Raw genomic sequence first — 27,143 nt, forward strand, 5'->3', positions numbered from 1 at the left:
CTTTAAAGACCACCAAAGAGACTGCTATTTCACAGTGCTTGATGTGAGAGAGAACTCAATGAATCACTTTATCCCAGAGAATCCAGAGTCAATCGGATTTGCACCGTTGTAGTCGCCTTGGAAATACCATCTCTATGCCAACCGTTGGTATCGATAGGCTTCCCCTGAGTAACCACTAACCTCTTTAGGGAGGAAGTAACCAGCGCATCGCTGTTTGAAATGCACTTAGCTAGGAGCCATTTTGTTGTGTTCCTAGGCAGTGTCAGCAAACGATGGAGATGGGAGGGGAACCGTGTGATTTGTGATGTTGGAGAAGAGCAGGTACGCTCCTGTACCCATGAAACAAAGGGCTTGGCGGACCACCCCGCTTCTGTCTCTTTGTTGGAAGGAATGAGGGAAAACTTGGGGAAGGCTGTTTCTCTCCTCCTCATGAGATGAGGTAGGAGACTGCATTGCTTTTGCTCCCCCTTCCCCATGTGTGTAGTGTTTTCCCTCTTAGGAATTGTCCCCCCTGGGGAGCTTTATGCTGGTATAGCTACGCTAGTGCAGTTACACCTCTCTCGTTACCCCGGTACAACTCCCCAGGTTGTCACTCCTATTCCAGAATAAAAGTGACTTTTTCCAGTTTAGCATAAAAGGCTTCCAAAGCGACATAAGCTAAACCAGGAAAAAAGCCCTCTTCAGCTGGAGTGAGTGTCCACATGGGAAGTTATACCAGTATAACTATAATGGTTTATCTTAAACCAGTATAACCACCTATGTAGACTAGCCTTCAATTACAGTGTGCAAGCTCCTGCTACACTTAAAGGGCTGCACTGTTTGAATGTGATGGGAAGACTTTGTTCTCCCAGAGAGTTTCAGTGTGATGGCTGTTGTGTTAGTATATAAACCTAGTCACGTATAACTCAGAAGGGCAGTTATTTTAACAGGGCCTCTTTTTTCCCCACATCCCCCTTTCTGGCAAAGGCACCTTATAGATCTAGGGGGGCACCATTTGCTTCCAAGTGTTGTGTATGGCAAGGTCACAGGCAGGTGACTTCTGATGCGCCTTCTGCGGGAGCAGAATGCAAAATGTTGTAGGCCCTATATAAAAAAATGGCTATTTTTCTTTTTTTTCTTGGCAAACAATAGTGATTTTTAAACAAAGAGCACCGCATATAAGTATTTAAGGTCCAAGGATGTCTTCCCTAACAGATCTTAACTGCTTTAAAATTGGTTAAAACTAAGGGCTTGTCTACACTTGAAGCGCTACAGCAGCAGCGCTGTAGTGCTTCAGTGTAGACGCTTGCTAGAGCGACGGGAGAGGCTCTCCCGATGTCTGCCCAGTGCGGTCTACACCGGTGGTCATTGGCTTGACTACGTTGCTCAGGAGTGTGGATCATGGGATGCAGCTGTGACCTCGCACTGCAATGTTAGGATTTTGCAAGGCAGGTCACAAACATAAAGGTGGTTGCCCTGTAAGTGCATGGTCACGCATCCCCTTTCTAGCTTTCCGGGGAAGGTCATGTGGAGTCAGTACTGGAACTGCCTCTGTTCACGAATGTACTGCGTCATACGAGTGCCCGTTCACAGCCTTGGAACTGTCATGGTCTAGATAATACTTAGTCCTGCCATGAGTGCAGGGGACTGGACTAGATCAGTCCTATGATTCTGTGGTATTTTATGGGAGGGTAAATATCAGCACTTTTTTTTTTCTTTAAGACGCTTTACAATTCCTGTGCTCGGTTCCTTCCCGCCCCCCTCCCCCCCAGGCCTACGAAGCGTCAGTTCTGTGCATAACCAGGTGCCTGTGGCAGAGGAACAAAGAGGGGGCTCTCACTCCATTCGGTCTCCCAGGCCCCTAGGGACTGTATGAACATGGGCATGCTTTAGGAAGTGCTCTGTGTATGGCGTTTCCTTGGAGGTGTGAAGAAATATGACCAACCTCCTTTGTTCTTCCTCCCTCCCCACCATTGCATGCACCAGGGGAGGTGACCGCATTCAACAAATATAGCCATGGTGTGAGCAGAGCTGTCAGAAATACTTCTCTCTAGTGGTGGTAGAGTTCAGGGATCTGGCTACCTCGGTGTTAGAGAGAAGAGAGGCTGCTGGGATTGCCTGCTTTTCCTGCCAGGGGAGAGGGGGAGCCAGGCCTCTGCTCAGGAAATCCTGATCTGTTTTTCAAGTCTAGGAGGCTAATATAACAATTAATCCCCCCCCTTTTTTTTCTCCCTCCCCCATTCCCAGATGGGCACATGAACTGAGGTTAGAGATCCCCGTTAAACAGTAGGGTTCAGTATAAGGCAGGGATGGGAAAAATACGGGCCAGATCTGGTCCATCTAACATTTGTCTGGCCTGCTAGGCTCTTTGGCTACGCCTTCGCGATCTCCTGGCTGCTAGAAGTCACGCAGCACAGCAGGGTGCTCAGCTGTGGCCCCATGCCACTCCTGGAAGCAGCCGGCTGCTGACCCGCTGCCCTCCTCCCCCCAAGGGGCACGCAGAGGTGCCATGGTGCCAGCAGCCATCCACTTCCGGGAATGGGGGGGGGGGGCCATGCCATGCAGGCAGCCTGCCTGAGTGCCCTGCTGTGCCACTGGCCAGGAGCCACCTGTGGTAAGCACCTCTCAGCCAGAGCCTGCACCTCACACCCCCTGCACCCAAGCTACCTCCAAGACCCTGCATCCCCCTCCATTAATGTAGTAGAAATGTGCAGCCTGTGGTGACTTACCAAAATTCGTGGAGTGGCCCCCCTGTGAAAATTATTGCCCACCCCTGGTATAAGGGATTGGGATCATTGATCAAGGTCAGTTGCCCTCTGCATCTGTGTCTGCATCAGCCCCCTTCCTGTTGTATGGTATCGAACCCCTGAGACTCAGACAGGTGATTGGCAGCTGGCTGCTCGATGCGGGACTCTGAGGCCCACCCAAAGCAGTACTGCAGCTTGTTAGGGGGTGATGACGTCCAATGGACTCTTTTAAATTCTCTCCTCATGCAGTCACCATTGCTGTATGTCTCCCAGTGCCCCCTAGGACCCTCTCCCTTCCCTATCTGATAACATTGCTAGGCCTCTTGGTACTTCCATTCCCCTCTCCTTTATACAGTTTAAAGGTGAAAGCTGAAATGTCTGTGGCACTTCTGGGACTCGAGTGCATGTGAAGCATTGAGTCTGTGTGTGCCATGGCTGGAGAGTTGAGGGAAGAATATCTGGATTAATTTATTAGTGATTTGAAACTGTTTTAACTCCCTTCTATCCCTAAACTGCCAACAAAATGACCCCTCCCTCCCAAAAAAACCCCTGTACCCCACGCAGAGTTTTGATGCTGAAAAGGGAGAAGAGCCAGAGACCCCATTTAGTGCACAAGGTACTTCGCTGTTGCTATTGATTATACATGGATGGTGCTCCGATATTGCAGCAGTATAAAACCCTAAGGTAGATGATCAACTGCTTTAAGCTCTCTAGTTGGAGCGCATTAGAGAAGTGCAAACTATTAGCATTATTCTGAACATCCACACACCCTGTTACGCTGATTGAAGATTAGGACCTACCCCCAAATTGGTGGTGGTGGTTTAAAAAAAGAAAGGCATGTAGGCTGCTGCTTCTCACCCCTGGGATGGGATTTTTGAAAGTGCCCAAATTATTTAGGAGCAGAAGTGCCATTGCCTTTCAAATCGCTCTTTGGTAGACACCCAGGATGGGATTTCAGGGGTAGGGTCCCCCTAGGCTTTACTTAGATAGCTCTAGTTCATAGAGGCATTCTCTAGACTAGGATTAAAAAATGTAAGAGTTAGCAAGTTAAATCAACCAGGTTAGCAGGTGCTGTTAATATATAGTTGTTTTGTTTTGTCTAGAGTTTTGGAAGGTGTTCGCTAGAGTGCACTAGGTAACTCGATCTAATAACGTGCCATCGCTGGTAAAATGAGGGTCCGGCTGGAGAATCTTGCCTGTATGCTCGGGGTTCTACTGATCGTCATATTTGGGGTCGGGAAGGAATTTTCCTCCAGGGTAGATTGGCAGAAGCCCTGGAGGTTTTTCGCCTTCCTCCGCAGCATGGGGCAGGGGTCGCAAGCTGGAGGATTCTCTGCGACTTGAAGTCTTTAAATCACGATCTGGAGACTTCAACAGCTGAGTTAAGGGAAAGTGGGTGGGTCAGCTTTTGTGGCCTGCATCATGCGGGAGGTCAGACTAGATGACCATAATGGTCCCTTCTGACCTTAAAGTCTGAGTCTCTGAGAATCAGACCTTTAAATCCTAGTCTAGACAAGATTGTTTTACTTTTGTGCCATTCCTCGATACCACTCACAACTGGGTTTGTTCTGCCCTTTCCCTAGGGCACACAGGGATTGTTTGAATTAATATAATTCGTACATGCCTTATTAGGTCAGTAAAGCACACACAAACGTGTGTCTTAGTAGCCAGGTTAAGCGGATCCTATTGCCTAATAACGATATCCTCTTCATTGTTTGGCAGGAGTGCACACCAATTGTTCCTGCCAGACGTCTAGGTGGTGACTCGGGGTCATCCAGTTTTGAGGTGGGTGGGGGTGTGTGTGAACAGAGCTCATGATTCTGGTGAAATACCAACATGTGCAAGAGATGAAGGAAGCTTTAGTGGGAATTTGCTGAATAACTAATTTACAAGATATTTCGGATATCACTTTCAGTATATGTTAATAGACTTTAAAGCCAGAAGGAACCAATCTGATAATCTAATCCTCCTGCAGAGCACAGACCATAGGGGGGGAAATAAAGAAATAGTGTTTTGCTTTTAAAAACTTTGAGATGAAGAGTTGAATCTTGAGCTGGCAGTGGAATGGACTAGCACTAACAATCTAATACACCTCTACCCCGATATAACACGAATTCGGATATAACGCGGTAAAGCAGTGCTCCGGGGGGGGCTGCACACTCCAGTGGATCAAGGCAAGTTCGATATAACACGGTTTTACCTATAACGCAGTAAGATTATTTTTTTTATTTTTTATTTTTTTTTGGCTCCCGAGGACAGCGTTATATTGAGGTAGAGGTGTATATCTCTATTTACATAAGTCTGTATGTAAAGGATGATGGCCTCATTGGGCCCACAGTAAGGCCATGTCTATACTAGAAATGTTACAGGTGCTGCGCTGCTGTAGCGTAAACACTTACCACTGCAACAAAAGGGGTTCTTCCATCCCTGTAGCAAACCCACCTCTCTGAGAGGTTTTTTTCCTTGACCTACCACTGTCTACACCAGGGCTTAGGCCAGCTTAACTACATTGCTCAGGAGTGTGGATTTTTCACACCCCCGAGTGATGGAGCTGGATCGACCCAACTTTTTAGCATAGACCAGGCCTGAGTTGTCAAAGTAGTCAAGAGGGTGGGCAATTTAGTGGAGGACTTGGCTCACCAGCATTTAGTAGTATGATAGGGTGGGGCAGAAAAAATGGAGACCCATCCCTTTTACCCCCAAAGGGAAATAGAAGTGTGTTCAGTTGTGTCACATAGGGGAACATTGTTCTCTTCCACTGCAGTGGAAATCTCATCGAGGTGTGTGTGTGTGTGTGTGTGTGTACGCACTACCTGTGGTGATGATCCTGTTGGGGAATGTCTGATGTGGGGATGGAGGGAAATGCCGGGTTTGGGACAAGGCAGAGAAAGATGGGTCCCAGAGATGTGGGTAAGGTTAACAGACCGTATCGATCCCACGTTCCTTTCTTTTGGTGCAGTGCTGCAGCAGTAGCTGAGTGTCAGAGCTCTTGCTGCCTGATTTGTAGCACTGGAATATTTGAAGCAGAGACTATTTCTGGCATTTGGTGCTGTCATTCAGCATCTGCCAAAAGGGACAACGTAGGGGGCAAAGGGTGTTTTCCTTCTTAAAGCTTTTTAAAAAAAGGCCTTATACCAGACTGTAAACATCATTGTGGGCAAATGTTAGTGCTTGTGAGATTGGCTGTTGGCCAGAGCCAGGCAATGTGTGAGCTTCCTTTGTACAACTCTCTCTGCAGGGCTCCTAGCTATCCCAGCTCTGCTTATGTCCCTCAACCCTGACCTGCACAATCCCCTGCCCTGGGCCCCTCCCACTGCTCTGCCAAAGCACCCCCAGCCATCCCATCCTGCCCCCCTCCACCAATGCACCCCAACCCTGACCAGTAGCATGCACTGCTAGTCTAACCTTAATACTCTCCTGAGTCAAGGCTGCCAGTTGTGTGCCAGTAGGGCCTAAGATGGAGTCTGACGCTCATGACCATTTGTAATTAAACCCAAGACTACAGAGGTGAAAGTCTGGTGCATTGAGCCGGTGCCTCTCTATGGAAGCTTACTGGAGAGCACATAGCCCTGAGAAGCCATTCTCAGGGCATTAGGCGCTACTCCTGATGAGATGATGCAGGGATTCCAGCCAGAAGTGAAGTTTATTCTTCTTGACGGGGCCTCTGAAGCCCTGTTTTTGGAGTACAGCAGCCAGCTCTGAGCCAGGATCCTTATTTTGTCACTCATGGGGAATGAATGGGGCCTTTCATTCCTGGAGATCTCAGCTGGGTGGCAGGGCTCGCTTCAGCCTGTTCCCACTAGAAGTAATGAACTGGAGGGAGACCCTCTCTTTATACCAGGCTTCTTGGGTTTTTAATGACTTGCTTTTATATCTTGATTGTATTAAAGCACTGAGGAAATTGTTTTTTCTGGCTCTCATGCCCCTGCTCTTTGTATACCCCTGCCAGTAGCCCCTTGTCTGTCTGTTGGTACCCACAAGAATCTGAATAAATGGTTTAAGTCACTCACTCGGCATCTATGCCAAACCCTTCCTAAAGTAGCTAGTTAAAGGGCCCCAGTCAGCTGGTGTCTGTGTCTATCCATTTTGGGTTTTATTCTCCATGGCCTGTCAGACCCTCTCAGAATATTGAAAAAGAAACGTCTTTTCTTACCAGCTTCGTTTTTCCATTTAGCAAACTTCAGTTTCTCCATTCACTGGCCCCCTTTCCCTCCAAGCTTCTCATAAATCTCAAGCCACAGTGGTTCTCTTTTGTTTAGCTCCTGGCTTGTGTACTGGGACAACACTGGGAATGGGGTTGGTTCGTTTAACTTCTGCTCCCTCTGCTGGATCATCAGGCACAAAATAATGTAGGACCTATATAAACTTTTTTTGGCTACCTTTTTAACAGATTTCATCTCTTGGCAACAATAGTGAATTAAATCTATTTGTATTTTAACATCACCATGGTTGCCAAGAAACGGAAAAGTAATATGTATTAGCTTTTGCAATTCAGATGACTTTCCTTACTGCTCCCAGTTGCTTTAAGGTTGGTTTAAAACAAAATGCGGTGCTTCAACTTCTGGTGCTGTACTACAGCTCTGACCTTGCGTCCCAATGTGAATGAGGATTTTGCAAGAAGAGACGCATGTGAAATGTCCTGCTGGCTCTGTAACCTTATGGTCACGTATCGTTTCTAGCTTTCCTGTAAGTCACATTGGGTCAATATTGGAATTGCCTTTGTACATGAATGGCACAACCTTGGTGTCTATAGCTCTAAGAATCATGATGCGTGTTACAGTAGCATCAGAGGCACCAACCGAAACCAGGGTTCCGTTGTATGAAGTGCTGTACATACATACATACAATAAGGACCATCTGTGCCCTGAAGAGCTTACAGCCTAAATACACAAAAAACAGGGTGAGAGGAGAAAAAGCAGCAGAGAGGTGAAGTGACTTGCCCCAGGTCACACAGCAAGTCGTTGGCAGAACAAAGAATAAAACCTATGTCTCCAGAGACCTAGTCTTTTGTCTTATCCATTGGACCAAACTGCCTCTCCTAGAATGGTTTTAAATGGGAGCTGGCACAGCTGTAAAATTCTTCACAATTCTAGCGACGTTTCTTTTTTTGCGAGAGACGCTGTGGATATTTTTACACCTGTCAAGTCTTGCTCATCAGAGGGAAGATGCTTTAATTTGTAAGGGAGCATTTAAAATGTCTCCCTCTTATGTAGCAGAACTCCACTCTGTGAAGGTCTCACTGAACTGCAGTCTCACTTGTACTTATTTTTGAAAACTCCCTCCATTAAAATTCTCACTGATTGACCGCCCTGATTTCTATATATCTTCCTGGTGTCCTGGAGCTTGCCAATGCTAGCAAATAGCCCTGACACAGTAATTGGGGAAGCTGCACTGGTGCTGACCACCCTAAGTGTTGATAAGAACAAACTGGGATTTGCACCAGTGAACTAAATTAAATTAATGGAGATATCCTATCTCCTAGAACTGGAAGGGACCCTGAAAGGTCATCGAGTCCAGCCCCCTGCCTTCACTAGCAGGACCAAGTACTGATTTTGCCCCAGATCCCTAAGTGGCCCCCTCAAGGATTGAACTCACAACCCTGGGTTTAGCAGGCCAATGCTCAAACCACTGAGCTATCCCTCCCCCAGGGGGACAGCATTGTCTAGTGGATACAGGCTTGATTGGGGGAGTTCTGAGTTCTCATAGAACCCTGATTTCGAGGTTCTGTTTTCACCTCCGTCACTGACCAGCTGTGCTTGCATGTCTCTTCTTCCTCTTCTCTTCTCTCCCCCCCCCCCCCCCAAAACCCCACCGTTTGTTATGTAGAGTATGAGCTCTTCAGGTCAGGGACTGTCTCTCTCGCTATAGGTCTGTACAGCACCTAGTACAACTGCGCTCTGATCTCAGTTGGGGCCCCTAAGCGCTACTGCAATAGTGTTATTAATTATACCTCGGTTTAAATGCAGGTACACTAATTTCTGGTTACTGGATTGGAGCAGTTTCCCAGTGCAGTCAAACTTTTCAGGTATAGCTGGAGTTCATTTCAGATTGAGGCAGACCTGCTGTTCAGGCCTTTCTATCCTTCAGTGTGGGGAGGTATGTCTGTCCTGCAGTCACCGGGAGTGATTGCAGCTTGAGCTGGCATACCTGATCTAGCTTTTATCTATCTAGCTCACGTCCTGGAGCAAAGAAACCAGGTCAGTGTGGACTGGTTCCATGAGTTCTGGGTGGGTTTTCACAGCCTTGGCAGAAACTTGCACTGCTGTGGCTTTGAAGTTCTAGGACCCAAGCTAGCTTAGGTTTGTCAGCTCAAGCTGCAGTTAAATCCTGTGACTGCAATATAGACTTACCCTGAGACTAACCAGCCTGCAGTTGCCTGGCTGATTGGACGCCTTTTACAAGCCCTGCTATGCACTCCTGCTAACCATTCTGGAATGTGGCTGGCCTGAAAGTGACTATTTTGCACTGAAAGCAGTGTGATGACTTCCTCTGGACTGGGCTCCTCTTCCATGAGGTGCTGCTCACTGGACCACCAGAAGGGGTTGTATTGACAGATGGAGAAGTCTCAACAAGGCCTCACGGATGGAGCAACAGGAGAGAAAAGTGTACATCAGATAGCCTCAGGAGGGAGAGGTTAAGCAGCCACTGCTTATCCTCACTAGTTCTTCTGCCTGTGCTGAGGTGAGTGGCTTATGGGGTGCATGGCTCAATCTTGTCCATATAAAGAGACAGTCCCACCAACTAAGGAGAAAAACGTTTGGTTTTTCTCAGAGGCTTTTGGGACAGTTTCTCCAAGGTGCTAGATAGCCCCAACTTTGACTGAACTCAATGGGAAGTGCTCAAATGCTGTGCTGATAGATGCCAGTATAAGAACATGAGTATTCAGGGTGCCCTCTCTAACCCGCAGGGGGTGCTGAGCAGCTTGCAAAAGATGGGTTTGTTAGCAATCTGGGTCTTCCTTTATGTCAGCCCAATCTCCCTCCTTCAATGCAGAGCTTAGTTAGATTGTAAGCTCTTTGGCTCATGGACTTACTTTTTGTGTGTGTGTCCTGTTTGTACTAGCACTGTGAGGTCCTGGCCCATGGCTGGGGTGGCTAGGTGCTACCACAGTACAAATAATACAAGCAGCAGAAGTTGTTATGCGAACCATGCCCCGTCTGGAATCTCTGTTTGCCTTGCTTGCTGCAGAAATGCCAGGGAGAGAGTCTTTCTTGGTTTCCTTTTAGAGAGGAAAATTACAGCTCCTGGGGGGTTGGTGGGGATTGTGGGGGTATTTGGAGTGTGTCCACAGAATGGACTCTGGAGATATGTACCAGCCGTTGGATCCTTGGATCACACAGAAGAAGGAAGAACAATCCAGTTTGAAGATTGTCCGCAATGTGGGAGGGGGACACTGGGCACTGTCGTGGCCCTTTCCCTCTCACAGTTCTGGGCAGGGTAGAGGACCTGGTAGGTGGAATCATCAGTTTATTAACCAGTTGAGTGCCATGCACAGGAGAAATGATTCTGTCTTCATTACCCTCATAGCACATTTCATCCAGGGGTCTCAGTGCATTATAAATGTCCATGAATTAAGCCTCTCAGCACCCCTATGAGGAAAGCATTCTTATTCCCATTTTACAGATGGGGATACAGAGACCAGGATTTTCAAAAGTGACTAATTTTGGGGGTGCCTCAATTTTTGAAGGCCTGATCTTTTGGGGGTGCTCAGCAAATCACAACTCAGTCTTTAAAATCTTGGGTAGGGAGGTGAAGGGACTTGCCCAGATGACACACTGAGTCAGTGGCAGAGCTGGGATTCCACTTCAGCTGTTCCAGCTGCCAGTCATGTGCTCCAGCCACTGGTTTTAGGTGCTTAGACATCCTGGCATGTCCAAGAAGCACAAACTGTGTTGAGTCTGCAGAACTGAATGCCTTTAGAACATGCAGATTCTCAGCCTGGGGGTTGTGACCCTCTCTCCCACCCCCGTGAGCACAAGACCACACTTAATTTTTTTTTCTTCTTTATGGCCAGATGGGAAGGGTGGGTCCCCTGAGACTTTTTGGTTGTAACATGGCCTGGAACAGGTTTAGGAACCCTGAGATAACAAGTCTGTTTAGAGAGCTAATGAGGAAAGTGGCAGCAGGAGATCTGGACATACTGTGAGTTGCTGTTTTGCAAGTCTCCAGGCTCGAGTTTTGACAGCAAATCTGCCCTGACATCATTTCTGGCTTGGGACTGAAGGGCAGCCCTCCCCTGTGAGAGGTCGGACAGCCTATGGGGATCACCCACTTGAAAAACAGGGAGGAGAAAAGCCTTGTAAAGGAGATGAGGGAGAGAGCTGCGCTCCCAGGTGCTACAGGCCTGGTCTGTGGTAGGAATGCCATTCTTGCAGGGCTAGGGAGCAGCCTGCTGTGAGCTGCTGATTAAGCAGCATCCCTGCAGCTTGGGTGGGCAGAGGCCTTCCAGTGGCTGCGCTGCCCCCTGTTGCCCAGCAGCCAATCAGAAAGCTGCTTGGCTTGACGCCTTCCCCCTCCCCTCTACCTTCAGGGACTTTGGTCTGTATCTGCCTAAGAGCAAAGGTGGGGAGGAGGGGGAAGAGATTCATTCCCTGCTTTCTACTCCTTAAAGGCACAGCCTGTACAGAGATGTCCAGCCCATAATCTTTGTGCTTCTGATGACAGGTGATGAGTTCACATCTGCAACCCCAACAGTATTTTATAACTGCAGCATTTGGTGTTTGCACTGTGGAGAGGCGCAACTCTGTAATGCAAGGGGACAATGCCATCAAGCGGTTCAGGGGGCATCGGTGTTGTATTATCTAAGCCCCGTGAGATGCCCAGCCCTGTGTGCAACTCAAACACTCTGCTGCACAGAGCCTACAGTCTGAAAGGCAGATGGCGCGCAGGAAGGAAATACAGAGGAGGTCATTTCATTTTTTTCTCTTTAAAGTATCAAGTGAGAGCAGTGTCTGATTCACCAGAAGCCCCCGGGAGAGATTTCTCAGCGCCAATACACAGTAGTCTATTATACGGCAGGAGGCTAGAAGACTTCTCTCTGGAAACGTTTTCAGTTCATTTATGTTCCCAAAATATCATCACAGTAACTGCGTGGTCGCCTTACTAGTTAGTGAAGCTTGGCAGGGTATCTGCGGCTCAGTATTACTGGAAAGGACTTTGCTTTGTAAAATACACAAATGGATACAGTGTAATTGGATACCATAACCACATCCCTAACTGCAGGCTTGGGATGGATTGAGAGGCATCAAGTGATGGGTCAAATGCCTCCAGCCCCCAGGAATTGTGGGGATTAACCCAGGACATCCTTGCTTGGAGTGTGTGTGTGCGCGCTCTAACTTAGTGCTAATTAGAGGTGCTGGCCTAGTATCCCTGGAGACTGAAGGCCTCTCTTGAACCATAGCAGAAGCATCAGCAAAGCAAGAATCCGCACGGCTGTACCCTGCAGGGAGGCAGGATGCTACAGGTAGCCCTGCCCTGAAGGTTTTCTAGCTGTCACAGCAGAGTTGGCCTCTGTGTGGGGACCGCTCTCACTTGTGCCAGTTGTGCTGAGCACACCTGTCCTAAGAGCTGGGCTTAGATCACCACCTCGCTTCTCATGAGCCATTGCATCTTGCAGGCCCAGGCCACAGTGCTGTTGTATGTAAAATCTTTCCACCTCATGGCTGATCCCTACGCTCCCTGACTGTTCCTGCACCAGTTTCCATCTCCTCTTCCACACAGTCACTCTGAGTCTGAACACTGCTTCTCAGTATTAAACCTACTTCCCAAGAAGGAGGATGTCTCTGTTCATAAGCTATAATCCCAGTGACCCATACCTGGTTTGGATTGATTCAGCTATCTGATTGCTAGCCCTTTCCACCTGCCCTTTCCTGACATTCAGGTTAGTGTCTGATTGTAGTGTACAATTAACAGGTGTCGATCAAAGAGACACACCAGCTGAGCGTGCTCAGTGGGCTAGTTCCCTCCCAAGAACTAGCTGCAAAACTTGTCTTGAGTAGCCAGGGAAAATGAGTCTGGTCTCCTCCTAGTCCCAGTCTTTGCACATCACAAAACATTTTCAAATAAAGTAACAAGATTAACAATCTCCACTCAAAGACTAAGGCTTTGTCTACACTACCAAGTTTTGTTGGGGCCTCTCCTTCTGCCCCTCCACCCCCACGAACAAGATACAATTCTGTGGTGACCTAGAATCCTATTTTCGACATCTCCGACTCAAGGAATATTTCCAAAACACCTCTGAACAACATACTAACCCACAGAAACCTTCCTACCAACACTACAAAAAGAAGGATTCTGGGTGGACTCCTCCTGAAGGTTGAAACAACAGATTGGACTTCTACATAGAGTGCTTCCGCCGACGTGCACGGGCTGAAATTGTGGAAAAACAGCATCACCTGCCCCATAACCTCTGCCGTGCAGAACACAGTGCCATCCAGAGCCTCAGAAACAACTCTGACATCATAATCAAAAAGGCTGACAAAGGAGGTGTTGTTGTTGTCGTCATGAATAGGTCTGAATATGAACAAGAGTCTGCTAAGCAGCTCTCCAACACCACATTCTACAGGCCATTACCCTCTGATCCCACTGACGGTTACCAAAAGAAACTACACCATCTGCTCAAGAAACTCCCTGAAAAAGCACAAGAGCAAATCCGAACACACACCCCTAGAACTCCGACCAGGGGTATTCTACCTGCTACCCAAGATCCATAAACCTGGAAATCCTGGACACCCCATCATCTCAGGCATTGGCACCCTAACAGCAGGATTGTCTGGCTATGTAGACTCCATCCTCAGGCCCTACGCTACCAGCACTCCCAGCTATTTTTCGAGACACCACTGACTTCCTGAGGAAACTACAATCCAGTAGCGATCTTCCTGAAAACACCATCCTAGCCACTATGGATGTAGAAGCCCTCTACACCAACATTCCACACAAAGATGGACTACAAGCCATCAGGAACAGTATCCCCAATTAATGTCACGACAAACCTGGTGGCTGAACTTTGTAACTTTGTCCTCACCCATAACTATTTCACATTTGGGGACAATGTGTACCTTCAAATCAGCGGCACTGCTATGGGTACCCGCATGGCCCCACAGTATGCCAACATTTTTATGGCTGACTTAGGGGACGAGAGCTGAGGAAGCGTTGTTCTAACACCCCTACTCTACTTGCACTACATTGATGACCTCTTCAGCATCTGGACCCATGGAAAAGAAGCCCTTGAGGAATTTCATCATGATTTCAATAATTTCCACCCCACCATCAACCTCCACCTGGACCAGTCCACACAAGAGATCCACTTCCTGGACACTACTGTGCTAATAAGCGATGGCCACATAAACACCACCCTATACCGGAAACCTACTGACCGCTATACTTACCTACATGCCTCCAGCTTTTATCCAGACCACACCACTCGATCCATTGTCTACAGCCAAGCACTATGATACAACTGCATTTGCTCCAACCCCTCAGACAGACAAACACCTACAAGATCTCTATCAAGCGTTCTTACAACTACAGTATCCACCTGCTGAAGTGAAGAAACAGATTGACAGAGCCAGACGAGTACCCAGAAGTCACCTACTACAGGACAGGCCCAACAAAGAAAGTAACAGAACGCCACTAGCCATCACCTACAGCCCCCCACTAAAACCTCTCCAGCGCATTATCAAGGATTTACAGCCTATCCTGAAAGACGATCCATCACTCTCTCAGATCTTGGGAGACAGGCCAGTCCTTGCTTGGAGACAGCCCCCAAACCTGAAGCAAATACTCACCAGCAACCACACAACAAAACACTAACCCAGGAACCTATCCTTGCAACAAAGCCCGTTGCCAACTCTGTCCACACATCTATTCAGGGGACACCATCATAGGACCTAATCACATCAGCCATGCCATCAGGGGCTCGTTCACCTGCACATCTACCAATGTGATATATGCCATCATGTGCCAGCAATGCCCCTCTGCCATGTACATTGGCCAAACCGGACAGTCTCTACGTAAAAGAATAAATGGACACAAATCAGACATCTAGAATTATAACATTCAAAACACTTCAACCTCCCTGGCCACTCGATTACAGACCTAAAAGTCGCAATATTACAAAAAAAAACTTGGACTCCCAACGAGAGACTGCTGAATTGGAATTAATTTGCAAATTGGACACCATTAAATTAGGTTTGAATAAAGACTGTGAGTGGATGGGCCATTACACAAAGTAAAACTATTTTCCCCATGCTTATCTTCTCTCCTCCTTTCCCCCCCCCCCCCCCCGCCCCAGTTATCTCTCCTTGTCAAGTGCTGGAAATGGGCCATTTTCATTACCACTACAAACAGTTATTTTTCTCTCCTGCTAACAGCTCACCTTAACTGATCACTCTCCTTATAATGTGTATGGTAATACCCATTGTTTCATGTTCCGTGTGTGTTTGTTTTTTTTATATATATATAATAGATAGATCTCTATCTTCCTTCTGTATCTTCCACTACATGCATCCGATGAAGTGGGCTGTAGCCCAGGAAAGCTTATGCTACAATAAATTTGTTAGTCTCTAAGGTGCCACAAGTACTCCTGTTCTTTTTGCAGATACAGACTAACATGGCTACTACACTGAAAACTTATGTTGACACCCAAAAGTCGTCAAAACAAAAATCGCCAAAGGGTATTCACACTTGCTCCCTCTGTCGACAGATCATGTCCACATTGTGGGCCCCATCATTGACCGTGTGAGAAATGCACCATGGGTATGTTGTGGGAAGGCGGAGCTGATTGCTTGCACACATTGGGTAGCTCTGTGAGCTCTCGGTGCTGAGGAATGGCAAAGCAGCACAGCAGTTTTTCCTCCCCCCCCCCCCCCCCCCCCCCCCCACCCTCCCATGACAGCAGTCTGCCTGCCTCTGTGTCCCTAGTGCCCAGCAGAACAGGCGCATTCCAGTGATTTGCTCTGTGTTCCCCAAAGGGCAGCACCCTCAGCTGTCAGATACTTCCTGCAGCTTTGAAAGGGGAGGGGCGCATGCCTGCAGGGCAGTAGAGGTCAAAACACTGAGTAGAGGGATCAGGGCAGGCATTGTGGGATACTGGTGGAAACCAGTTCTGTTGACAAAACAAACAGCGGTGTCTACACTGGCTCTTTGTTGTCAAAGGGAGGGGAAAAGAAAAGTCTCTTGTGGGGTGGAAGGTTATTGTCGCCAAAACCAGGCATTTTTTCCCACAAAAGTCACATTGCCTTGCACTGTGTACGCTCTCACAACTTATGCTGATTTAAGGACCACTGTGGACAGTGCTATGTCAGTGGGAGAGCTTCTGAAGATTGGGCTCTGGTTGGAATCCTCTTGAGCTGGGAACAGGTAAGTCAAGGAAGCTCTCCTGCACAACAACTGGCTCTGTGGATTAGTCACATGTTTGGTGGGGGCCAGGTGCAGGCTCTGCAGAAGAGACCTTGGTGACAAGTGCAGGTTTTGCTGATCTATTCTGCAACACCAAAAGTGGCATCTCGCCCAGGTGAGACCCCCGTCTCCAGAGAATGAGTGTCTGCTGTCCTCCTCACAGTGTAAAGGTGGGTCAGATGATGCCCCAAAATTGCCAAGTGGTGACCCAGCAGCGTTCTGGGGCTCTCCCCGATACACCTGGACATTAACACACTGTCACTTCAGCAGCGTTGGCGGGTTCAGGCAGGTTCCGACAGATCAGCTGATCTGGGTCCTGCACTTCGAATGGGGGTTGCCAAACTTGGGCAAATCTACCGACCCTGGAGGGAAGTGAGCAGATAGGTCCGAAGGAGACCTGAAAGCTTGCAACCGCAGCACTTCCCTGTCTCTGACTGGTAACGGGTTTGGGAGCCCCCAACTCTTCAGTTGATACAGTTGTGTGTCACCTGAATCCAGGCCTGGCTAGTGTGCTAGATGGAGTAGCGGGGCATGGCCTGATGGCAGAAGCATGGGCCTGAGGGTTGGGAACTCGTGAGTGCTAACTCCATGCTGATGCTTCTGCTGCCTTGTGTATGCCACTCAAGCCCTGCCACCTCATTTTACCCATGGGGACAACCATACTTATTAACCTGTCTCGGAGGGCTGTGGTGAGAATCAGCCGGCTAGGGTTTGCTTTGAATGGGACATGCAGTACACAAGCCTCAAGTGTCTTTGATCACCTAGTAAGGTCATTGGAAGTACCTGAGGGTCCCAGCAAACTCCTGCCATTCCTGTTCCTCCCCCTTGCCTCTCTCCACATAGTGGTCTGTTTGCACAAAGAGCATTTGCGCACACAGAGTGGACTGTGATTCAGTGATAAAGCACTTTCCTTCATGTGATAAGGTGAAGGGAAACAAAGGTTAATAGCCAGCCAGGTGCACAGGGATACACTTGCACCAAAGGAGTCGGAGGTACTAAGGTTGCAGTCCCTGAAGAAAACCGCTCGCCAGCTTGAAAGGGTAAAATTTTATGCAAGGGGAATTCAGTTGTGGACAGTACATCAGAGATCAGTGCATGTGGAGGGAGAGAGATCGTATGAGAGGAATAAATTAATAAATCTTCTGTGACTATTTCCTCCTTGCAGACTGCATGGGGGGGCCACAGTGGCATTTGAAACTGACTGGGTTTGCCTTGTGGTGCTACCTGATGTAGCCGCGTGTGGTGGTTCCATCTCCGTGGGGCTGTTTTGGGGAACTAGGTGTTGGAAAAGTAGGTTAAAGGTGAGGCACAGACTTGCTAGAGAGGTCCCCTGGACAGGGGGTGGGCAGCAGAGGGAGGTTGGAGTCTTTTCTTTTCTTTTCCGTTTGTTAATTGGTTTGGTGTGTAACTCCCTCTCACTAAGAAATGCAAAGGGAGCCGTTTGTAGCTGTAATGCAGAGCAGTGATCTGAGTCAGCACAGGATACTGGGTTCACAAGCTCCAGTTCCCCTGGGGATTTCGGTACCTTGGGTCTGAGTTCTGTTCTTGGCATTAAGCAGCAGGGTATTTCCTTGGGAGGGAAGGAGGACCGTGCACTGGACAGCTGTGATCCCTCACAGGCAGGACTGGAATTAGTGGGAATGACTGCAGAAAGTGTGTGTGTGTGTGTGTGTGTGTGTGTGTGTGTGAGAGAGAGAAGGTGGGGGAAGGGATAATTTGATCTTTGGAATGTGACCCTTGGCTACACAAGGACTTTATCCTGAGGTGCAGCTTCAAACCAGGGCAAATCCCTTATGTAGACATGATTTACACCGATGCGCTGCAACATGTCAGAGTGCAGTTTATTCTGGTTTGAAGCCAGTATAAACCAGGTATATGCTGGGAGTTTGCCCTGATGCAGCTACACCAGTGGTCAACGAACCAGAGTGGCTCAGGGCTGTTGGGAAGTTGTGGGAACAGAATGAGCTACAGCTGCAGAAGCATTCACTAGGGACCCCAGCACTCCAGAAATGTATAACCCACGCTCAGATGCTAGGACGTGGGTATCATGAACACTTGCCCTCCCCAGATTGCTAAATGGGGCTGGGGCGGGCTGGCTGGCTGGAAAGGGGGTCTGGTAAAATGGGGCTGCTGTCCTGAGATGGTTCTGGTTTGGAAAAGCTTGAGAACCACAAATGTAGACTAGTACTGGGCCCAGCATAGTTTACATGGATTATTGCGTTAATCATATACAGGCATTTATAAAATAGGCAGATGAAACAGTGCGATTGTCTATAATCTGCGGCATTGGCTGTAATGCAGCATATATGCCCTTAACGAGTGTGCCGTTAATGTACTGTGTCCCACGGTCCTTCCCTAGGATTGTCTGGCTAGAACTCTAGAGCTTCCTCAAACAATGAAGGATGTGTGTGTCATGCTAAGACTAATCTGCTCGATCATGTTAATAAACATAAAAGGGAGATCCTGGTGCGTGAATAATGGAGCATTAATCTATGCCTGGCTGCATTAACAACATGCTAGGTGAAAATTAACACCCCATAATTCATCCCATGTGCAGTTCTTCCTACTTAATAAGGCATGGCTTGTAAGGTTTAGGAACTGCCGCTGTTTAGGGCTCATTGGCTAGTCCTGCTTAAAGGAAGGACCCCATAGAAAACCCTTCTGCTTGCTGAATGGTACACTCCTCTCTCCCATTTGAGGGGTAAGAGAGATGGTCTCCCCCACTCTTTCTCTGGTGTTACAGGTTAGAGAGTTCTTGGATTTTCCTAGTTTCCTATCCATGCTTACATCCAGTCCTTTGCAGAACCCCTTTGTTACCTGGGCTGCAGGAAAGTGGTCTCAGCAGTGGTGTGACTCACATGGCTGGCCTGTAGCATTTTGGAGTGACCATGTGGTGGTTTTCAGGGAAACTTTCCTTGGCACCATCTGTCTTGCTGCAGACACAATCCAGCTGCAGGGCAGGGATTTAGGGCTGGTCTATACCAGAAAATTAGCTTGACCAAGCTAAATCGCTTAGGGTGTGAAAAATCCATACCCTTGAGCCACGCAATTAAGCTGATGTAAATCCCCATGTAGACCATGCTAGGCCACATCCGTCGACATTCTTCTGTTGACATAGCTCCTGCCTCTCCGGGAGACAGATTACCTTCGCCGATGGGAGAAGCCCTCCCATCAGTGTCAGTAGTGTCTACACTACAGTGGCAGTGTAGTGTTCCAAGTGTAGATGAGTCCTGACTATGAAGGTGAGAATGAATCCAGGAGTCTGGATCTCTGAAATATGCCCCAGGAGTGAGTCTGGGCACTTGCTCTGCTTCAGAAGCTTCACTTAATTGTTTTGCGTCGTTGGTTATGAAGAGCCCTGTGCTTTACACAGATTTTTCTTAGTTCTCTGTTTTATTCCTCTGTTTCCCTGTTGAGTGTTTTACCCTCCTGCGGAATTTCCCAGGGGTGGTATCCTCTCACTGCGGCTCTTTTTCCTAGCCTGAACTCCCCCCTCGCTCCCTGGATGGAGCTAGTTAGCATCTGGCTGTTAGAGGAACTGGAATCTGGCACAGCGCTCAGATCTTACCAACCAAGGGGCATGGAACTTTATTTCATACCTTAAAATGAATGATGGGATTCTGGAGAATACAGCAAAGTGCACTGGTGGAGTTTAAATTGGCAATTGGGGCTGCTTTGCAAATTGGCATCAACTGAAGCCCTTTCCAAACAAAGCTGGGATAAGCCTGCCTTCTATCATGGTTTAAGGCTCAATCTCCAGGTGTGGTTAGTCTTCCCTAATGCGTCCTGTAGTTCTGGAGGTGCAGGGCTCACCTGTGCTAGGTGCTGGACACACATGTAAAGAGACTGTACCTGCCCTGAAGAACGAACAGACAGACACAACACATATAACTAACAGCTGGGAGCTGAACCCAGGTTTTCTGATTTCTAATCTAGTGCCTTAGCTACAAAACCATCTTTGCTCTGTACCATTCCCACTGTCTTGGGAGATCAAGAAGTTACATGGTCAACTGTCTCTTGAGCATCCATTTTTCCTCTCGACCGATTAAAATGTAAATATTTAAAATTAGTGTTTTGTGTGTTATGCTACATATTTTGTATAATAGTTCATCTGAAATGCAGCTGCCTCTGGAGTGGAGGGCAACAGCTGACTAGTACGCAGCAGTGGTGTGACCATGTATTCTGGGCAAAAGCCCTATTGTGAAAAGCATCTTGTGAACCTAATGCCTCTGTGATGGCAACAGAGCTGTATGAGGACTGTGTGTGTGGAATTGGCCAGACCTCTTCTATCCATATAAGGGAACACCCTATTTATTGTAGTTGTTACCAGTGAGTTTTCATGGTTTAGGGTTTGCTTACATGGAGGCGTACCAGTTTAACAAAAGGTGTGAAGCTAAACTGGTGCAAACCCCTTTGTGTGTATACACTCTTACTTTAGTTTAAGAGTGACTTGTGTCTCTTTTTAGCTTAGTGACCTGAGAAGCAGTTTAAGTAAATGAAAACGTGTCCACACAGGCGATTGCAACCATTTTAACTAAATGCTACAAGTTTTGTGTGTAGTCAAGGTCTTAGTTTATAGGGATTTTAGTATATTGTCACTTTTCAAAACTAGTGAATGACGAAGACTGGCTGTCTGAAAAGAAACCCCAGAATTCATGCAGGTGAATGAAGTCAGAGCAGAGTATATTAGAAAGAGCTCCATTTCCCCAGTGGGTTAGTACACTAGCCTCTCATGGCTTCAATCAAGTCCTGGATCTCAAGTGCAAATGGATTTGAAGGCTCAGCCTAATCGAGGTGGATGGCTGTGCAGATACCACCAAGCCTGTCATTGAAGCTAGAAGTCTCTGCCCGAGAGAGACCCCCAGCTGGACTATCGTGAAGAAAGTGGGGATTGTAGGTCAAGACTGAGGTGCGCTAGCAAAGCAGTGTCTGTGTGTGGAATCTTATGCAGTGCCTGCCTGCACTGTAGCTGCCTCCATGCAGCTCTGTGAATTCCTCCTTGTCGCAAACACGAAGAGTCATGAAATTGTACCCTAGCCTTTAAAGTAATGGCTCTCAACCTTTCCATACTACTGTACCCCTGTCAGAAGTCTGATGTCTTGCGTACCCCCAATTTCACCTCACTTAAAAATGACTTGCTTACAAAATCAGACACACAAATACAAACATGTCCGCACCCTATTATGAAAAATTGCTTACTCTCTCATTTTTACCACATAATAATTATAAATCAATTGAATATAAATATTGTACTTACATTTCAGTGAATTGTATATAGAACAGTATAAACAAATCGTTTGTATGAAATTTTAGTTTGCACTGACTTCAGTAGTGCTTTTTATGTAGCCAGTTGTAAAACTAAGCAAATATCTAGATGAGTTGATGTACCCCTGAAAGACCTCTGCATACCCCCAAGGTGTACCCTGGTTGAGAACCACTGCTTTAAAGTCTCCTTACAGACTATGGGGGGGGTGTTGAAAGGACTCATGGGTAACCCAGTGGCACATTTCATTGCCAAGCCAGAGGACAAACAGTTTATTTCCAGCCTATGGGTTGCTACTCCCCAGGTAACTGAAAAGGATGCTGCCAATGAGCAGCACTGCATTACCAGATGGGAGCTGGGGACCAGCTGCTTTCAGGGATGAGGAGTAGGTGGCAAGAAATGACAAATATTAAAGGAATCTAAATGCTGAATATTCAAAATGTCCACCTTTTGGGGGTTGAGTTCCTTCATGGGCTGGGTTCCAGCAGCTCCCTGGTAACTCTGTGGGGCAGCGTAACAGAGAGAACAGGCTCCTCCCTGTGAGACCAGATGGTGTAGAAGTTTGACACCCCCGCCCCCCCCTCCACCTGCTCCCAAGAGCAGACAGCTGCAAAACAGGCTGCTGTCCCTTTAAGCCCTGCAGGGCGCTTGCAGCGTCTGGCTGCCATCCTTCCTCCCTCATGCGCTGGAGCATGGTGCTCTTGGCAGCCAGCTAGAGACCATGGGGTGGGTGGGTGGGTGTGATGATTTCACAGCCTTGCAGCTTCTTGACTGTTCCTTCTGTGCGTGGCAGAGGGAAAGTCATTTGTAAAATTTGCCTCTTTTAAAAATAAGAGTGAGACAATATGACTAACCCTCCTTCCTCTCTGAATAATCCGTGTCTGGGAACTGCTCGCAGGAGTATCTGGGATTGGGGTCAGGTTTAGGGGCATGGATGCAGGCACTCGCTCAATCTCTGTCGTCGGAGCGTGTTGTGCTGTGTGCGCGTGAGGCATTGGCTAGGTGCCAAGTACAGACTGGGCAGTCCCTGAGTGGGGTGGAGGAGGGAGCCTGTGTACTCTACATTTCCCCCCAAAGCCCCAACCTTAGTAGGCAAAGTCCTGTTCTCAATCTTGGTGTTTCTCTCTCGCCCTTCTCAGGAGAACCACTCGCCAGGACTGAGGGGGATAAAAAGAAGTTACGGGACATTCAGGAGGAGCAAATCGATTTTTAACAGGATCACGTCTGAATTAAATGGCTGATAAACAGATCAGGTAAAAAGTTTTGCTGTTCCTGTTAGGAGTAACTGTTGGGCCAGAGAATCTCACCCGATGTACAAGAGGTTAGACTAGATGATCTGATGATCCCTTCCGGCCTCTAAAATCTGTGATTCTCTCTCTCTCTCTCTCTCTCTTTTCCCCACTCCTGTGACGGGGTTCAAGGTGCAATCCAGACCAGTGAGGGGCTGTCACCACTTTCCCTGCAACCTTGGGTGCCTCACAATGCTTTGCTGCTGTAGCTCCCAACCTGGGATGCTCTCAACAAGCCTACAAGCATGCAGATCACACCCTGAGTGTCTGTGTGCTAGATACCCCTGGTTCAGCAGCTCTAACCCACATAGCCTGTCTACAGCCCCACGGTCCCACTCTGGCTTCCACCAGCCTTGGTTCATAGAACCACAGGGTTAGACGGGGCCTCAAGGGTCATCTAGTGTAATCCCCTGCCAAGGTGCAGGATTTGTTGTGTCTAAACCATCCAAGACAGATGGCTGTCCAGCCTCCTTTTGAAAACCACCAGTGAAAGAGCTTCCGCAACCTCCGGAGGCGTCTGTCCCATTGCCCTGCTGTTCTTACAGTTAGGAAGTTTTTTCTGAGATTTAATCTAAATCTGCTATGCAGTAGTTTGAACCCATTGCCTCTTGTCCTGCCTTCCGTGGCAAGAGAGAACAACTTTTCTCCGTCCTTTTCTTCTTTTTTTTTTTTTTTTTTTTTTTTTTTTTTTGAGCCCCTTTCACGTCTGTCATCTACTCTTTTGGTTCTCCCCCCCCCCCCCCCAATCTTTTTCCAAAATAAACATACCCAGTTCCTTCTGCCTTTGCTCATAGCTTGCCTTTCATCCCTTTGATCATCTTTGTCGCTCGCCTCTGGATTTTTTCCAGTTTCTCTACATCCTTTCTATACATTGGTGACCAAAATTGGACACTGTACTCCAGCTGAGGCCTAACCAGCACCGAGTAGAGCAGTACTTTCACCTCCCGTGACTTGCATGCTATGCCTCTGTTAATGCAACCTAAAATTACTGCTTGTAGGGTGACCCCAACACACTCATTTGTCCCAAATTTTCCCCAAACCATGTCCTCTTCTGGACAGTTCAGAGGAAGACACACAAGTACATCACAGCTTATTAATTTAACTGGGGTAAATACACCATTCCCTTAAAACACAGCACTGAGCTGGTTGATAGTAAAAATATAAACAAATTTATTAACAACGAAACATAGATGAAGTGATGCCAAGTAAAAGGAATAAAGTTAGAAATGGTTACATGCAAATAAAAGTGAAAACACGTCAAAAATGTAATCTACCAAGATACAGGCTTTGTTCAAGATGGTGTCTACCTTCAATCATTTTCCAGAGACTTGGACCCAGCCTTGGCTGAAGGACCCATCTATCTCCGTGTGCCAGAGCTCTGCTTCCTTGTCTGTCTAGTGATGGAAGCCAAAGATGGCTTCCGTCTCTCTGCTTATCTCTTCCAGAGTTCAGTGACTTTGTTTCAAGAGGCAGGCTGACCTTGTGCTGTTCTTCCCTTCCTGTGGCCTTCCCACCCCCTCTATGTAAATAGAGCTTCCATTGTTTTGATTCCACCATGCTTGATTTACATAGGAGACAGGTAATAGCTGTGACGTTCCCTCCTGCCTAGGAGGGAACCCACTTCTTCCTTTGTTTGGACAGTCTCTAAAACATAGTATCATTAGGTATCCATATTTCCTCATCTAGTGTTAGTACATACTTTTCAGAATGCTCGTAATCACCAGTGTGTCTGTCATTCACTATCAGAACATACCTAACTCTAGGCATACAATATTACTGTAGTATAAAAGTGCAATCAGTTGATTCAGTTGCTTATCACTTGAGGTTCAGCCCCTCTGTCTTTATAGACCAGTAAACCTTGGAATGGATTCTTCTGAAGGTTCTCTCCAAAGTAAAGTTTTATTCAAGCTGTCTGGTGGTGAAGGAAGCTCCATGCTTTTTCTTCCCCCCAGTTATTAGCTCAAATGCAAATTGTTCTGTTTCCTGCCATTTCCTCCCCCTGCTGCCTTGATGGTCCTGTTTACTGCTTATGTGTCAATTGAGGTAAATATACATTCCTTTGTTCCCTCTGCCATACCTGGTTTACACACATTCAGTCATTATTGCAGCATATATTCATAACTCTTAGTACACATCACGTACATACATCACTCAATATTATCTGATCAGCGAGTTGTTAGTTTTCAACTGATACCTCACAAGGCATATTTTGTACAAAGATTATCACAGCAGTTTATAGCATGTGAATACAAGAGTCCTTCATGTCACAACTCCCCTCTCTCCTTTTCTCCTTTCTTGTGTCCTTCTATTGTCTTTTCCTTTCATCCTGCCCTACACCCCCCACTTCCTGTTTTATCTGTCCACCCAGCAGCCCCCAATTCATTCCTCCTTTTTAGCTCCCCTCTCCTTTCGAAGGCCAGTTCCACAGCTGGTTTCAATCGGGGTCGTTCTGACTTCAATACACTGTCAAAGGAGCTATGCTGACAGGCACCAGCTGAGGATCTGGCACTTTCTATTTTGGAACAATACACAGCAGTGACCTATCCTCCTCTTCCTAAAGCCTAGTCTGGCCATCTAACCGTAGGCACCTTGGTATCCAAGCACTGATGCTACCAGGTTTAAAACAACTAGATGATGTGAGGACACAACAGGCAGTTGCAGACTTTGCTCCTGGCTTGTCCCAGAGCTATATTTGTGTCCTTTAGGCGGGAAAATCTGGAATATGCTTCTGATTGTTGTGGATCATGCTATTGGCCTTCCAGGAACCATGATGGCTGGCCCAGCATGGTCCCAAGGGTGAGTGTAGCTTTCTGTTAGTGTGTGTGGGGTTTACACTTGCTGTTCATAAAGTTTTTCCTGAAGAAAGGTGACTGTTGTCTGGCTCCAGAACTTCACTGTAGTCCCATTGTCAGTGCCCCTTTTCTAACACCTGACCTCCCAAGACCTGCATTGTCTCCCAAGAGCACCTCTGAACAGAGTGGGAGGGCTAGCCTGGGTCAGATAATGGTGTTATCTTGATTTGGTTGTGTTTGACGGTGGGCAAGAAAAGGGCTGCCCTTATTGGGACTTGTCAGGATTGGGCATTTTTCTGCAAGGCACAGACAGCTGATGGAAGAGTCCCAGGCGGAGCAGACAGCAGCAAGAAAACATCATTGCATGTTTAACCCTGAGCAGTGTGTCTCGTCCATTAACTGATTTCAGGAGCTCTACGGTGTTTGTGTGTATTCTTTCCTTAGTCTGAATTACAAGCCCAGATTAATCTCTGCTAGGCCACATGGCTGTACGTGCCTGATCACCCCAATGGAGTGAATCACACGTGTCAGCAGCTGCAGACTTCAGCCCTGGCTCCAGCTGACCAGGCTGGAGGTGGCTATGCAAGACACTGGAATTCTGTGGCAGAGTGGAATACTTCTCTGCATGCTGTCACCCAGCACGTCTTCTCAGCCCACCGCTCTGTCCGTGGCAGTGCTGGCACATGGAGCACAGAACGATGAGAAACTTCTCCCAACTCTCCCATATCCCAATCCTGTATTTTAATCCCTAGGGGGTGACGAGTCTGTTCCCATGTCTGTGATCCACTTGCTGTATAAACTTGTGCAATTATTTAATCTCTGTTTATATTACAGTAGCACTTAGAGTTCCCGAAGGCAGTAGGGGCTGTGCATACACACGGTAAGAGATGGTACCTGCCCAGAAGAGTTTACAGCCTAAATAGACAAGACTGAGAAAGGGTGGGAGGAAGTTAGTAGTAGTAGTAGTAGTAGTAGTAGTATCACTATTTTACAGACTGGGAACTAAGTCAAAGAAATTTGAGTGACTTGCTCAAGATCACACAGGAAAATCTGTGGCAGAGCTGGGAATTGAACCTAGATCACCTTAGTTCCACTGCCTTAACCACAGGTCATCCTGCCGCTCTGTGCCTCAGTTTCCCCATCTGTAAATTGGAGGATAATACCCACCTAACATAGGTGCTGTGAAGCTAGATCCATTTGTGTGTGTAAAGTGCTTTGCGAGACTCATCTAGGAGATGCTAGAGAATTATTATTTAACATAAGAGCGGCCATACTGGGTCAGACCAAAGGTCCATCCAGCCCAGTATCCTGTCTGCCGACAGTGGCCAATGCCAGGTGCCCCAGAGGGAATGAACAGAACAGGTAATCAAGTGATCCATCTCCTGTCGCCCATTCCCAGCCTCTGGTAAACAGAGGCTAGGGACGTCATCCCGGCCCATCCTGGCTAATAGCCGTTGATGGACCTATCCTCCGTGAACTTATCTAGTTCTTTTTTTGAACTATTTTGACCATGCGAGTCTGTGTGCATGTTCTCCTCTTCTAGGTGATAAGCCTGGAGGAACCGGAATAGTTGAATAGGTGTATTGAGCAATGCTTTCCTGCCTTCAAATAACAGGGGTGGGGAGAAGCTTCTCACAGCCGTCACTTGCAAATTGCACATGGCCTCACACTCTGC

At 47.5% G+C, this 27,143-nt stretch overlaps 1 protein-coding gene across 1 annotated transcript in view; it reads left to right on the forward strand.

The window, feature by feature from the left end:
* The first annotated feature begins 17,085 nt into the window (after positions 1-17,085).
* SLC25A22 (solute carrier family 25 member 22) overlaps positions 17,086-27,143 on the forward strand; it is a 47,431-nt gene continuing 37,373 nt past the window's right edge. Inside the window, exons 1-2 of the mRNA XM_026657623.2 lie at positions 17,086-17,164; positions 22,527-22,640. Of these exons, the coding sequence (XP_026513408.1) occupies positions 22,621-22,640 (20 nt within the window). The 5' untranslated portion in view covers positions 17,086-17,164; positions 22,527-22,620. The remainder of the gene's footprint in view (positions 17,165-22,526; positions 22,641-27,143) is intronic.

This window comes from Terrapene carolina, unplaced genomic scaffold (assembly GCF_002925995.2).
Source record: "Terrapene carolina triunguis isolate 2854851 unplaced genomic scaffold, T_m_triunguis-2.0 Scaffold250, whole genome shotgun sequence".
NCBI lineage: Eukaryota > Metazoa > Chordata > Testudines > Emydidae > Terrapene > Terrapene triunguis.